This window comes from Fistularia commersonii, chromosome 6 (genome assembly GCF_037954325.1).
Source record: "Fistularia commersonii isolate RoL2024-O1a breed Wild chromosome 6, RoL_Fcom_v1.0, whole genome shotgun sequence".
NCBI classification, from domain to species: Eukaryota; Metazoa; Chordata; class Actinopteri; order Syngnathiformes; family Fistulariidae; genus Fistularia; species Fistularia commersonii.
In genome coordinates, this window is record NC_141289.1 from 13,279,904 (window position 1) to 13,292,181 (window position 12,278).

Genomic DNA, 12,278 nt, shown 5'->3' on the forward strand with positions numbered 1-12,278 from the left:
ATTATCTATACTGCTTATCGTAAGTCAGGGTCACGGAGCTGCTGGAATCTCAGTCATTGGGCAAGGGGCAGGTTTGCCAGTCGATTGTTGGGCCTTATATAGACATAGAATCATTCATGCTCTCATTCGGACCTCTGGCCCATGTCAGGTCTCCAATGAACCTACTGGTTGTTTTTAGACTGTTGGAGGACACTGGAGGAAACCCATGGAGACAGGTGGAGAACATGCAAATTAACCACTTGATGATTTTATGTTTAATGGTCTTTGCAAAGCACTGCGTGTAAGTTAACGTTGATTTCAACAGAGGATCAAAAAGTTAGCTCACTCTCGAAAAGACTCTGGGAGATTACACCGTTAATCCAGGTATGCGTGTCTGAGCTGTTGCCAGGATCGGCACCGTGTACCTGTGTTTTCTGTCGTTGAAGAGTCGGTCAGTGCATCTTCAGACCGTCACTGGTCTCCTGAGGACGGTTTTGTTCTCTTTGTTTAGGCAAAGATGTGTTTGTCTGAGCTAATAGCACGTTGCCACCAGCTCTGTCCCCTGATTCATTTGCACATTGATGGTACCTCAGCTGTATTGAACCAACACTGACACTCATTTTATTCCCAGATGACCTTATTTACACGGACACCTATTTCTCAGAGTAATTTATTAAAAAAAAAATTTTTTTTAAATCCTCCCATTTTTTTATAATTTATTGATGTTTTTATAAAATGTGATGTGTGAGCCTGATGACCAGTGTCCACCGTGAACAATACCTCCAAGGACCCAAATGCAAAATGGGAATTTTGCAGATTTCTAGGAGTCTCCAAGGCATTTACAGCATTCACTCTTAAGTTAGAGTTTGCTCTGTGCAAAAAGGAATGCTTCAGTACCCCCTCATACACCCCTTTACTCCTCCCACCTCCCTGCGCGCGCACACATTCACATACACACACACACACACACAGCCTGGTCAGCGTGCCACTGTGTCGATGTGTAACAAGTTCTCTCTTTCTGTTTCCCTTGTTTCCTCGCATCTCTTTCTCTCCCTCACCATGTGAAGCAGGATTCGTGCCAGTCGTTCACCTCCTGAATCAGTTTGATGATGCCGAACAAGTAGGTTTTGTTGTCCTGTGTGTTTGGGAAGAGTGTTGTGTATTCATGCATGTATCCCCATGTGGAGGTGGCTGATTCAGTGCCATTCTTTTGCATTGTCCTTTTTTTCCTTCTTTGTGTCCTACTAGGCTGCTAGTTATGCTGGCTTGTCCGTCATTTCCTTTCTATATTCAGACTTTGTTAATGTGTAATATGACGACAACCAACCCCTTTTCCCACACCCGTTTTCACCATTACTTTGGATCCATGTCTGACAACATGCTGCATGGCAAGACGTGTTAACTTCGAGGGGTTCAGGTAATGAGATGTGGATATTTCTTTGTTCCGTATGAACTAGGGGATGATTCAGAGAGAAAAGTAGCAAGGTGATAGATGCAAAGTTGAGATGAGCCTCCCCTCGCAAAATCAATGGTACCAGTGTTACAAAAGTATGGTGTTTTTACTTATTCATTTCTTTTTCAAAGTGACAGTTAAATGTATGCTTTCCTCATTGTCATTCATGAGTTACATAGTTCAATTGAGCCTCAGTGGAGAATTTATTTGTTGAAACAATCGTGTATGAATGAAAGCTGTGATGTAATTTGGATGACACACTTTACTTTTGCACAAATCTGTGAGTTATTGAAGCTTAAAATGACACGGCTGGCAATCTCCATGATCATCATCACGTTGTGACCCCTCAGTGAAGTGGTGGTTTGCGACCATTGGTCTGATATGCTGGTTTGCATATTTCATTAAAAAAATACTCACTGGGGAGCGAGTGAAATCGTCTCCGTTTTGTTTATATATATAAAAAAGGTTTGGATATTTTTCAGTATTTGCAAAACATCCAAAAATCATTTAACATATTAGCACCCAAGGCACCTGAGAACATACAGTATATTTGCAAAAGAAAAGGATTGCCTTTGGGCATTGTAGACTACTTTTGGAAAGTCTCTGAAAATTAAATGCCAAAAGCAGTTTACATTTTCATTTAAAAGTCTTAAAAAGTGTTGGATTCATGCAATGTCATTGCAACTCAAACCATGTTTTCAAACACTCATTGGTTGCTCATTGTCAATATCACATTTTTCTTTTTGTATTTGAATATGTCCCTGAGTGTTGTCTTCTTGCTATTTCTCCTTGGTCCTTCAATGAAACACGCTCAAAAATGACAACCACTTTGGTAGGATGATGATTTTGTAGGTAAGAATGGCTGCATTTTATGAGTTGCTTGCCCATGATGACGGCATCAATAAAATGAAAATGACATCGAAGCTATCCATATTATTAATTATGTATGTGAGACAATCTTAATAGGTAAAGTTAATATGTGCACATGAATACTATGGTTTTTGTCATACACCTGTAAGAGCACTATGGGGACTATTACTAACACATAAAGCCATGTTATAGCCATACAAGTCATCACATTGTGTATGCAATTCATTTCCATGTTATTTCAATTTTTTAATTAGTTTTATAATTTGTAAATGGAAAAAGGTTGTGGTTCATTAATTCACTATTCAAACGTTTCTTATTTGTTTAGGGAAGATGAACGTCTGGCTGGAACACAAATCTGATTATGTGATACTTGTGTATGTATATGAGTTAAACCAGGAATGCTTCTGGATTTTAAACAAAAATTGTTGGTAAGAAGATTTTCATAGCATTTGCCAGAGATTAACTTAATCGATTGTATCGTTCAAGCTAAATTTATACAAATAATTAAAATCAGATATGCTTAGGATGCTATATAAATATACATATATATACATATATATGACAAAAAAATATACCAAAAAACTTCCATTTTGCTCCCTGTCTGAACAGCTGATATTTCTGATATGTTTGTTTACACCAAAGTGGAAACAAGTGAGCAAGGCTAAATAACTTCAGAATAACAGCTAGCTGAAATCCTCCTTCATCTCGAAGTAAGCTGCTGTGGAAGTCTCTCAAGCTCCGTCCGCCACACACGGCGCAAGTTTTCTTTTTTCCCTCCTCTAAAATTGTTTGAGCAAATCTCAAAAATACTGTGCTCCAGTTGGCTACAAGGTGAATCAGAAGAGGCTCAATTGTAAACAGCATTGCAGTGGCAAACAAAGAGACTTTCCTGTGGATTGTTCATCAAGCAAGTCTGCGATTTTCACCCCGAAAACTGATTCTATAAGAAAGCAGCTCTTGTCAGTCAAAACCTTCTCAGAGCGACATTATGAGTGGCAGCCTCTGTGTTTTGCTCCACTTCCTCTTTCATTCAGTCCACATCAAAGCTCCGGGCGAAGCATATTAAGTAGCTGCAATTTATTGTAATATTTCTAGTTACTTTCGCACTCCGAAATGTTCTTAAATGTGCGTGCTTTGAACATAACGCATTGCTTCTCCAGGAGTAAACGTTCACAACATATTTTCAGCTTGCGCTAAAAATGATCCCTATCGTACCGCAGTTTTGTTTTTTGATGATATGAAGTACACGCTTGCTAATTTGGACCATATTTGCAAAGGTGTGTTTGCCGCTCGTACCACAACCTCTTCTCCACACGTTGCTTAAAGTGTGGCGCCCTGCCTTTGCATACTAGCATTTGAGGAAAGACATGTTTACACATTGCCAAAATGAATGGATACTTCATTTTAATGCCATTGTTGATGAGATCCCTACTTATTATTCATTTTCGTGGTTTTCATATACATACTTACAAGCAGCAAGTGGTGCAGCGGTACTCCCCCACCCCACACCACACACACACACACACACACACACTAAATAAAGTTCCTTGTTTGATTTCAGTGACAACCTGCAGCTTCTCTGTTTGCTGTGTGCATCTGCCCTCCGCCTTCCCTATGTGGGTTCGGTAATGTCCTCCCGGTGTCCAAAATCACGCAGTAGGTTAAAGGAAGACTTTAATTGTCCATTGATGTGAATAATAGAGTGAACTGTCGTGCGTCTCCATATGTGGCCTTCGTGATCGACTGTCAGGGAAGCTGTTGCGTTCACCTCCATGATGGTACATGCAGGATAAGAGTTACGGATCAGGTATAAATTAATGACATGCTTTTGTCCAGCGCGCAATAGCAATATGTATAATAAATGTACCCAGAAACTGAGCTGTATCTGAAGAACTGCACCTAAGCCAAGGACACACACTTAACTCCTCCAACATGCCGGACACAGACACTTTGATGATTAGACTGAATACCAGGAACATGGTACGTGGGAACATTGAAAATAATCACATTGCGTCGTATGAAATTGCAAATGGACTCAAAGTGGTACAAAAATAAAGCCCTTTGCTAAGAAAGAAGCCAAAGTCGCCTGCTTCAAATCAAAGAAATTGTTGTTGTGCATTAGTGTCCTTCCTCATTACCCCTTCTCTGTTTTGGTTTTTGTCGACTCTAACAAAGTCCGTAGTGCTGATAAGACCCGCAAAGTCAAAATAACTATCTGCTGCTTTGTCAATAGGAATGACTTAACCTTGTCTGCTGGCTGAGGTGCTGGCATTATGTGTTTCTGTGAACGACAGGTGCATATGATCTGTACTTGCTTGTGAAGAGATGCTTTTTCCTAGATGTGTCTAGCATCCAGCAACAACCCGCTGAGATGAAATTTACTCTTGTTAAACCTGTGGTATCGGTGATTTGTTGGAATTGTCGTTTTGGTCTTATGAGGTGTATAAAAATCAATTATTTCTTAGGAGGAGGAAAACATTGTGCCACTTTGCAAAAAGTGAAACCCAAAGTTGGAAATGGGATTCAAAGTCTGATGTCTATCCAACCGTTTTTTTTCCTCCCTTTTCTTCTTTCTTTTCTTTCTATAAATAGTTTCCTCTCTTGAGTTGAAATATATTTTTGTTCAGACAAATTCAGATTTCACATCTGCAGTTTTAAAAACATGCAGTTCCAGCACTACCTTTTCGGCAGATGGTCTGAATTACGGTACCTCTTTTATAATGGTATCTCAAATCTGATTTGCCACTTCACAGTTGCGAATTGTAAATTGCAGATTTGGTTCAGCCAGGCATTCATTTAAAAGCGCGTTTGGTTTCTGCATCTTTGTCTTATCACTGTCACGCTGGGAAGAATGGCTGTTTATGGCAGAAAACAGAAATGGAGTTCATGGTCAGCGAGTGAGTGGAGAGATAGACGGGAGAGATAGGAGGAGCGGGATCAGTGCAGCTGTGTGCTTCTTTAGGATTCCTGCTCCCTACCTCCTTTTGCAGGAGCCAAACCGGCATCATTAGGTTTGGCAAATTCCCAGAGCGGCCATTGTGGCACAGCCATGGCACGTTAGTGTGTCTTTTTAACTGTGGCTAAACTAGTCTATTCACTTGTAAAAGAGAGCGGCCATTGGCAGATAGTTGGCAGGTTGCACAGTGAGGCCATTCACCCCGGTAGGAAGGAGCTGAGAACACTTCGTCGGAAATGGTCCTCTCTGAATATTTTGATGGAGAGACTTTGGATGCCCTCTTGGCCATTTGCTCCAATCTCCACAAACTGACTTTTTTCGGTGTTTAATATTACTACTTTAATAGATAAAGTGAGCTGCCTTTGTCAGGTGGAGGCCGCCTCTGTCCGACTGAGAGGACAGCAGTCTTTTAATTGGGGGAGGGCACAGAAGTTTTTTGTGATCCCTTTTTTAAATAAGGAGGAATGTGGAATCCGAAGGTTTTGTGTGCGTGTGTGTGTGTGTGTGTGTGTGTGTGTATGCGTGCGTGTGTGTGTGCGTGCGTGTGTTTTTATGTGTTGGGACGGGGTTGTACTCTGTCTTTTAATGATATCTGGATGGAGTCCAACTACTCTGGTGGAGAGAATTTAGACAGGTTGATGTACAAAGGTCAGACACTGGAGCCCCCTCTTTTATTTTAATGCCATCATGAAACAAAAAAAAAGTCTCTTGACCGAAGAAGTAGTGACTTTAGATCAATATCCCTGTCATAAATCTCCAAGAGGCAGAATTTGTCAGTATTTTAATTAAACTAACTTTAAATATGACCATTTTCCCAGTGTGTCTGTTTTGTCCCATGTGTAATCCAAGTGAAAGTGCTGGGGAGGCTTTTCAGGGGGCTTTTGTAGTCAGATTACATCAGGTAATTCAATACAATAGCTGTCTTGAAAGATCTGACCCTAACCTTATTGACAGTATGGTGGCCCTGTTGTTAATAGCTGCAAACTAAGCTCCGTTCATCCTATGGGAAACTGTGATCCCTAATCCATTTGTGAAACTGCTCCTTCTGTTTTTTTGGCTTGAATTTTTAGAGACCATATGAAACACAAACAATACAGGTTATAGGCTATAAGAAATATCCTGATTACCAGCAGGGGAATCATGAAAAGTACTGGAAATTAATCTCCAAACCATGTATTCAGATGGTATTTGGTTCCATCTATGGAACATACCCTTTCCCCTAGTTGCATGGCGAGTGCCTGATGTCTTTAATACATGGGTTTCGAGACAGCTGACACAATTAAGATTAAATAAAAATTTTAAATAACTCTGAAATCAGTTAAAGATGTCTCAGCTTGTGACACCCGGATAGGTTCCGGCTTTTAGCTTTTAGTGCCTGACTGGCCCCCATGACAATTATTAAGCAACATGTGTGAATATGATGTTGTGCAGTGCTTTACTGTTTACATTTGAAATCTACAAACTTGTGTTGCAGCACCTCTGCATGGGGGTGGGCGGGATATGCAGAATCAGTTATTGTGAATTTTCAACAAAAGTATAATTACTTTTTGTACTTTTTTGTACTTGTAAAAGTACAAACGTACTGGCCACAGTATTTGAGGGTGGTGTGGTGCAGGAGGTAAACCTATTGTCGTTAGAACCAAACTTTCCTGGTTCGATTCCGGGTTTTTCTGTAGTTTGTCGAAGTGTTGTTGAGCGGGAGACAGAACCCCCAACTGTAGCCCCGGCGCTGGTGGACGGCATGCATACTGCTCATGGTTCATCCATGATGGGTTATTCGCAGAGAACACATTTCCCCACAGGGTTTAATAGAGGAAAAAATACATTGATTTAATTATAAGATATGCAGTTTACAGAAGCCACCATGTTTGCAAACACAAACCAGGAGATTCATTTACTTGCTTGGCTTCCCATAGAATAACTAAAGGTTAATGTATAAACTTTGCAAAAGGGTGACAAAGTGCCACGAGAACAACACTCCTCTGTTCAAACACTTGGAAATGTGAGGGTCCCTGACTGGTCCTTGGTGGCTATTTGTCTGTCTCACTTTTTTAAGTCAAAGGATCATTACAAATAGTACACTAAATCTGATCTTAACTCAGAAGATACCTGTATATAAAGGTTGTTTTTAAATGAGGCAATTGCAGTGAACCAGAGTGCATGTTAAAAATAAAAAGAAAGAACAGGCAGGGGGAGAGAGAGCGAGAGAGAATATCTTGAAATAATATGCTGGATATGAACAAATAAATAAAAGAGAAAATAAAATAGAATAAAATCTCACTTGGCTTTCATGGTCCACCTTCTGTAAAACCTAAGTACACTTTTTTTTCTTATTTTTCTTTGAGAAAATTTTAAAGACATTGTCTCATTCAGAAGTCAGTTTATTTATTCATTTATATGATCAATAAAATCAGTTTGGCCTTTTGACATACACTTACCAGAGGCACGTCTTAACCAGGGTATAGAGGATAAAACGTGTAATTGATCTTTTTAAAGAGTCACATAACTCCAACAATAATTCAATAATTATTTGCTTTGACAGTGTTTGCATGCAGATCGCAGACTTCTTACCAGGCCACCTCATTTTAGTTTAGTTAGAAAGACTGAACCACACATGAACCCACTCCCACATCTGTTGGCCACAGAAAAGGTGATCCTTCCAACTAGGCTGAGTTCAGAAGACTTAAAAGATAGGGCTAACTTGAACCCCACTCACACACTCACGTAATGCAGAATCAAAAGGATTCGGGAGTTAAGATCTTGGCAACGTTCCTTTCAGTCTGGAGGTCACATGTTCACCCCATGTTCCTGTGGTTTTTCTCCCAAAGTCCAAACACACACAGGTCACATGAATTGAACAGTTTGTGCTTCTAATCCCGTCGCAGGTTGTTGAACCTTTTTTTTCCAAAACAGGCTGCTCCAGAAATAAATAAATATTCTTGCATGCTCTTGGCTCAGGGGAAAAAAATCCCATGTGTGGACTTGTGGCAAATGATGTTTACTGAAAAGGCCAGTGACTGATGTATAATGAGAAAATGGACAACGATGATTTAGGAGTTTTTATTTAGCTCTGACTAACACCAAAAAAATCTGTAGATATTCAATAATTGCACGAGACATTGCTTGTAAGAGATTACGGTATCTGTTTCTACCAAAACTCAATATAACACCAATAATTATTCATTTCATTGTTATTTGGTAAAAGTAAATCACGGTCATTAATGACGTCATTAAGGATTAACAAAGTAAACATCATATGTTCACCATGATGTCTGCAAGTTAACAGACTAACAGAGTTCCCCTGTCAATTACTGGACTGTTTACAACGAGGCTCCACATGGAACTTTTAACTTAGTTGGCCATTAATTGCAAAAATTGGAGGCAATGAGCTCAATATATTGGACATACCGAGAATATGTTCAGTGACTCAGATGCCTAGAGAACACCAGGCTTTGAAATCTCTGAAACCTGAATGCCAAAAAAGTGAACGATGACAGTATGTTGGATCGTTTTATGAAAACCCTGCCAAGTGTTGGTGGAGATAAGAGACATGAATGTAGAATCCGTCGTTGTCATCATCAGTGGCACAGTAACACAGTGCGTTCGCGAAAACATGCAGATGAAGTGAGCGGAACGCAAGATTTCTGAAATGCTCGCCTTTGCAAGATGAGAGTGGCATGGCCACAAAACAAACGTGAGGCTTCTGAGCAGCCTCCTCCCCCGTTGCTTCATTAAGCAGCAATGTCATACCCAGCAGGTTGAGAAAACTCTGACAATCAGTCATGCTTGGCGGCCAAAGTCAGATAGATATGGACGACTTGTATTCTACAATTCATAGCAGCTGCAAAGAAACAGGTTATTGGGAGTTAGAATTAAAAACACTGATAAAAAGAAAGGCAGATAGGATTTTGTAAACAAATCTGATGCCTTGAATGTGCTACGTATTCTGAAGATGTAGTGATAGAAATTATTTGGCTCTTTGGAACATTTGGATAAATATATACAAAATGATTCCCTGAAATAAACAGTATTCATATGATAATCTGAATTTAACCTTCCAAGATCTGGAAGCCACATACGTGGGTTGATTTTATTATGTTTCATGGTAATTCAGACCGTGCGGCCCAATTTTCCCGAATTTCCCCGATTGGGATCAATTAAGTATTATCCTTTCTTGAATGTGGCCGTGCTTTTTCTCAAACTCTAGATAATTTAAAAATATGATGCCTAGTTTTTTTTTCTATACTCATTTGGTCCCGATAAGCAGAAATAGCAGAGGGAAATCAAAAACCCAAACCAAACAAGAGCTTAGGTCTTTGGCAAAGAAAAATTAGGAAATACTCGCTGAAAAGAAAATATAGCAGCAAAATGTCAACAAAATCTAAATGAAATTTAACAATCATTTTCTTGCAAATTTACTCAGAAAAGTAATATGTTTGTTTTCATCAATTTGTTGATACCCACTGAGTTACTCTACAATAATCTTTAATCAGAAACTAATAACTTAAAAAAAAAAAAAAAAAAGAGGCAAAATTATCCAAGCATCTTAAAATGATCAATAAATTACCTGAAATCAGAATAACAAAAACTGTCAACTAGAATTGAAAAAAAAAAATCCTCATTAGAGTGTGTATTTAAGACTGGTGTTTTTAATTTGCTTTCATGGAAATAATAACAACGGTAATAATAAATGTAAATGTGTGACTGTGGACCAGCGCTTGTGTCACAAATGCAAATCAAGGTATGAGGGATTTGCAGAATGGTCAGTGTGTTCCTTATTAGCAGCGCTTGGTAAAAATCCATGCATCCAGTTTTCCTAATTACCATTTGATACTGTCATATTTGATACAGATAGATAGATATGAAAACCCCTCATGTGGTTCTTAGTTCAAAGTGCACAGCCCCTGCTTGGCTCCGGGCCCCGGCTCACCTTTGAATGGATTCCCTCGGTGATAGAGTGTTGCTGATGGCACCCTCGGTTCCAGAGTCGGCATTTGAAAGACTGGAGGTTCTGGCCTTTTGAGCTGAATTAGCCGTGACCGAGTCCTGCTGACAGGGAGAGACCGGACACTCGGAGCAGACAAGCAGAGCCATCAGAGGGATCGCCGGGCTTGGGAGACTGGCAAAACTAATTTGGATGGATGGACAGGCAGACATATAGCCGGGAAGGATGTGTGAGTGCGTGTGCGTGTGTGTGTGTGTGGGTATGTGTATGCCTGAACGAGTGCTTAATGGATATTGATTTCTGGGTGTAATAAGAACGTATAGTGCATATGAGAGCACGCTGAAAAAAGTTCTTTTTTCCCACCATTTAAAAACAAAAAACAATTATTTCATTTAAAACGTATTAATTTTCACATTGTTTTGAATTGCTGATCATCACGTGCAATTGTTCCATTCCTTTGTTTGTAGTGTTTTAAAATGAAATGGATTAATTTGATGTATATACTTTGATTGCTTAGGGTGTAAAAATCATCTCTCTAAAGGATGATGTCATATTTAATTGCAGTGATATCATCGCATCATAAATACATGGCAGCTCCAGAGCATGCATACACCTCCAATTTTTGTTTCAGTATCATTACTATATTACAAATGTTGTTGCTGCTTCTACAGGTGTTTCCTGAGGATCTAAGAGAAGACTGAATGTGGTTGTAACCATGATGATGTCAGGGTGGGGGCCATGGGCCCTCTCTCCCTGCAGCCTGGTGCTGGTCTTCTGCTCCTCTGTGTGTCTTTCGCAGCAGACACAGGTTAAACCTTCAGACTGCAACAGGAAGGAGCATCCTGTTGTCTCCAACCAGGGTGAGTCTGCTTTTCCTCAGGATTAGCGTGTTAAGGAGGCTTGTAAATGTAAGAATTTAACCAATTCACCAGCTTTATACATCATCAGTATGTTTGGGAAAAAAAAACATAACAAAAAACAGCGGTCAAAAGTGTGATAATTAAATCCCGATGATTAAAATGAGAGAACGGACAGTTGTTCTGTGTGTTTGCTAGTATAAAAACTGTGAACATCTACATTCAAAATGAAAAAGACATGATTACGTTGTTATGTATTCATAACAGACACCTCCTTTTTTCCATTTAAAATCTCAACTTTGTCCAACCTCAGTGTGATATTAAACTGACATTAGACTGACAGCATGTGTCCCAGAATAATTATTGTGTGAGGTCTTAAAGACAATATTTAAATTCAGATCATATGTCAGCTGATTTTCCTGATATTAGACTTTTTTCTTTATCTTTCAAACAGTATTATCAGTATAGCACCAAAATCCATATTCAGTTGTGCTCCATTAATAATTCAATTAGTCCGCCTTTGTCCGTTCTCATTTTTGTCAGGCTTTTCCTTTTGTGAAATGAGATTCCTGCTTTCTAGTTCAGCAGACAGGGGCAAAGACTGGGGAGTGTAGAACAGTCTTGAACGTTATTCCTGAGCAGCAGCAGCAATGGTGTTTATGCGAAAACAAGAGTGCAGAGACAAGTCCAAAAAAAATTTGAACTGAAGTTATTGCTGAATATCCCAGATCAAGTGAAAGCGTTTAATATTGTCTTTTGATGCCATTCAAGATGGATCACTGTCTCAAGACACATGTGATCATCCAAAGTAATTATTATGGTTTTAAAAGATTCTGGGTCGCATGGACCTTCATTAGTATTTTTCAAACGTGTTAATCTTTTGCTTCAGTGAAAGCAAGAACATGCTAGTTATACATCAGTTTATTTATAAATGTTTGCAGTAAAACTCATCAAATGCTCTTCCTCAGTTGTCTAAGTGCCTCGGATGATAATTTTTTGACTGGACGTCAGATTCAATCAAGCTCAAAAGCTCTGTCTGCTTAACTGAGCTGTTATTCTATTGGCTACATTTATCCCAAGAGAGGACCTTTACAACAAAATGCACCATAGTAACACAGATTGGGCATTGGTTATTTGCTCTTAAATTCCTTTTACCTTGTCAGGTGGTTTTAGATGACTGTGTTCAATAACATATAATATAAAATTCAATAATAGCTT

At 39.3% G+C, this 12,278-nt stretch overlaps 1 protein-coding gene across 1 annotated transcript in view; it reads left to right on the forward strand.

Moving 5' to 3' along the window:
- The first annotated feature begins 979 nt into the window (after positions 1 to 979).
- The window catches only part of LOC147233420 (semaphorin-5B-like), a 28,418-nt gene continuing 17,119 nt past the window's right edge, over positions 980 to 12,278 (forward strand). The window contains exons 1-2 of the mRNA XM_086148241.1: positions 980 to 1,099; positions 10,875 to 11,063. Of these exons, the coding sequence (XP_086004367.1) occupies positions 10,919 to 11,063 (145 nt within the window). The 5' untranslated portion in view covers positions 980 to 1,099; positions 10,875 to 10,918. The remainder of the gene's footprint in view (positions 1,100 to 10,874; positions 11,064 to 12,278) is intronic.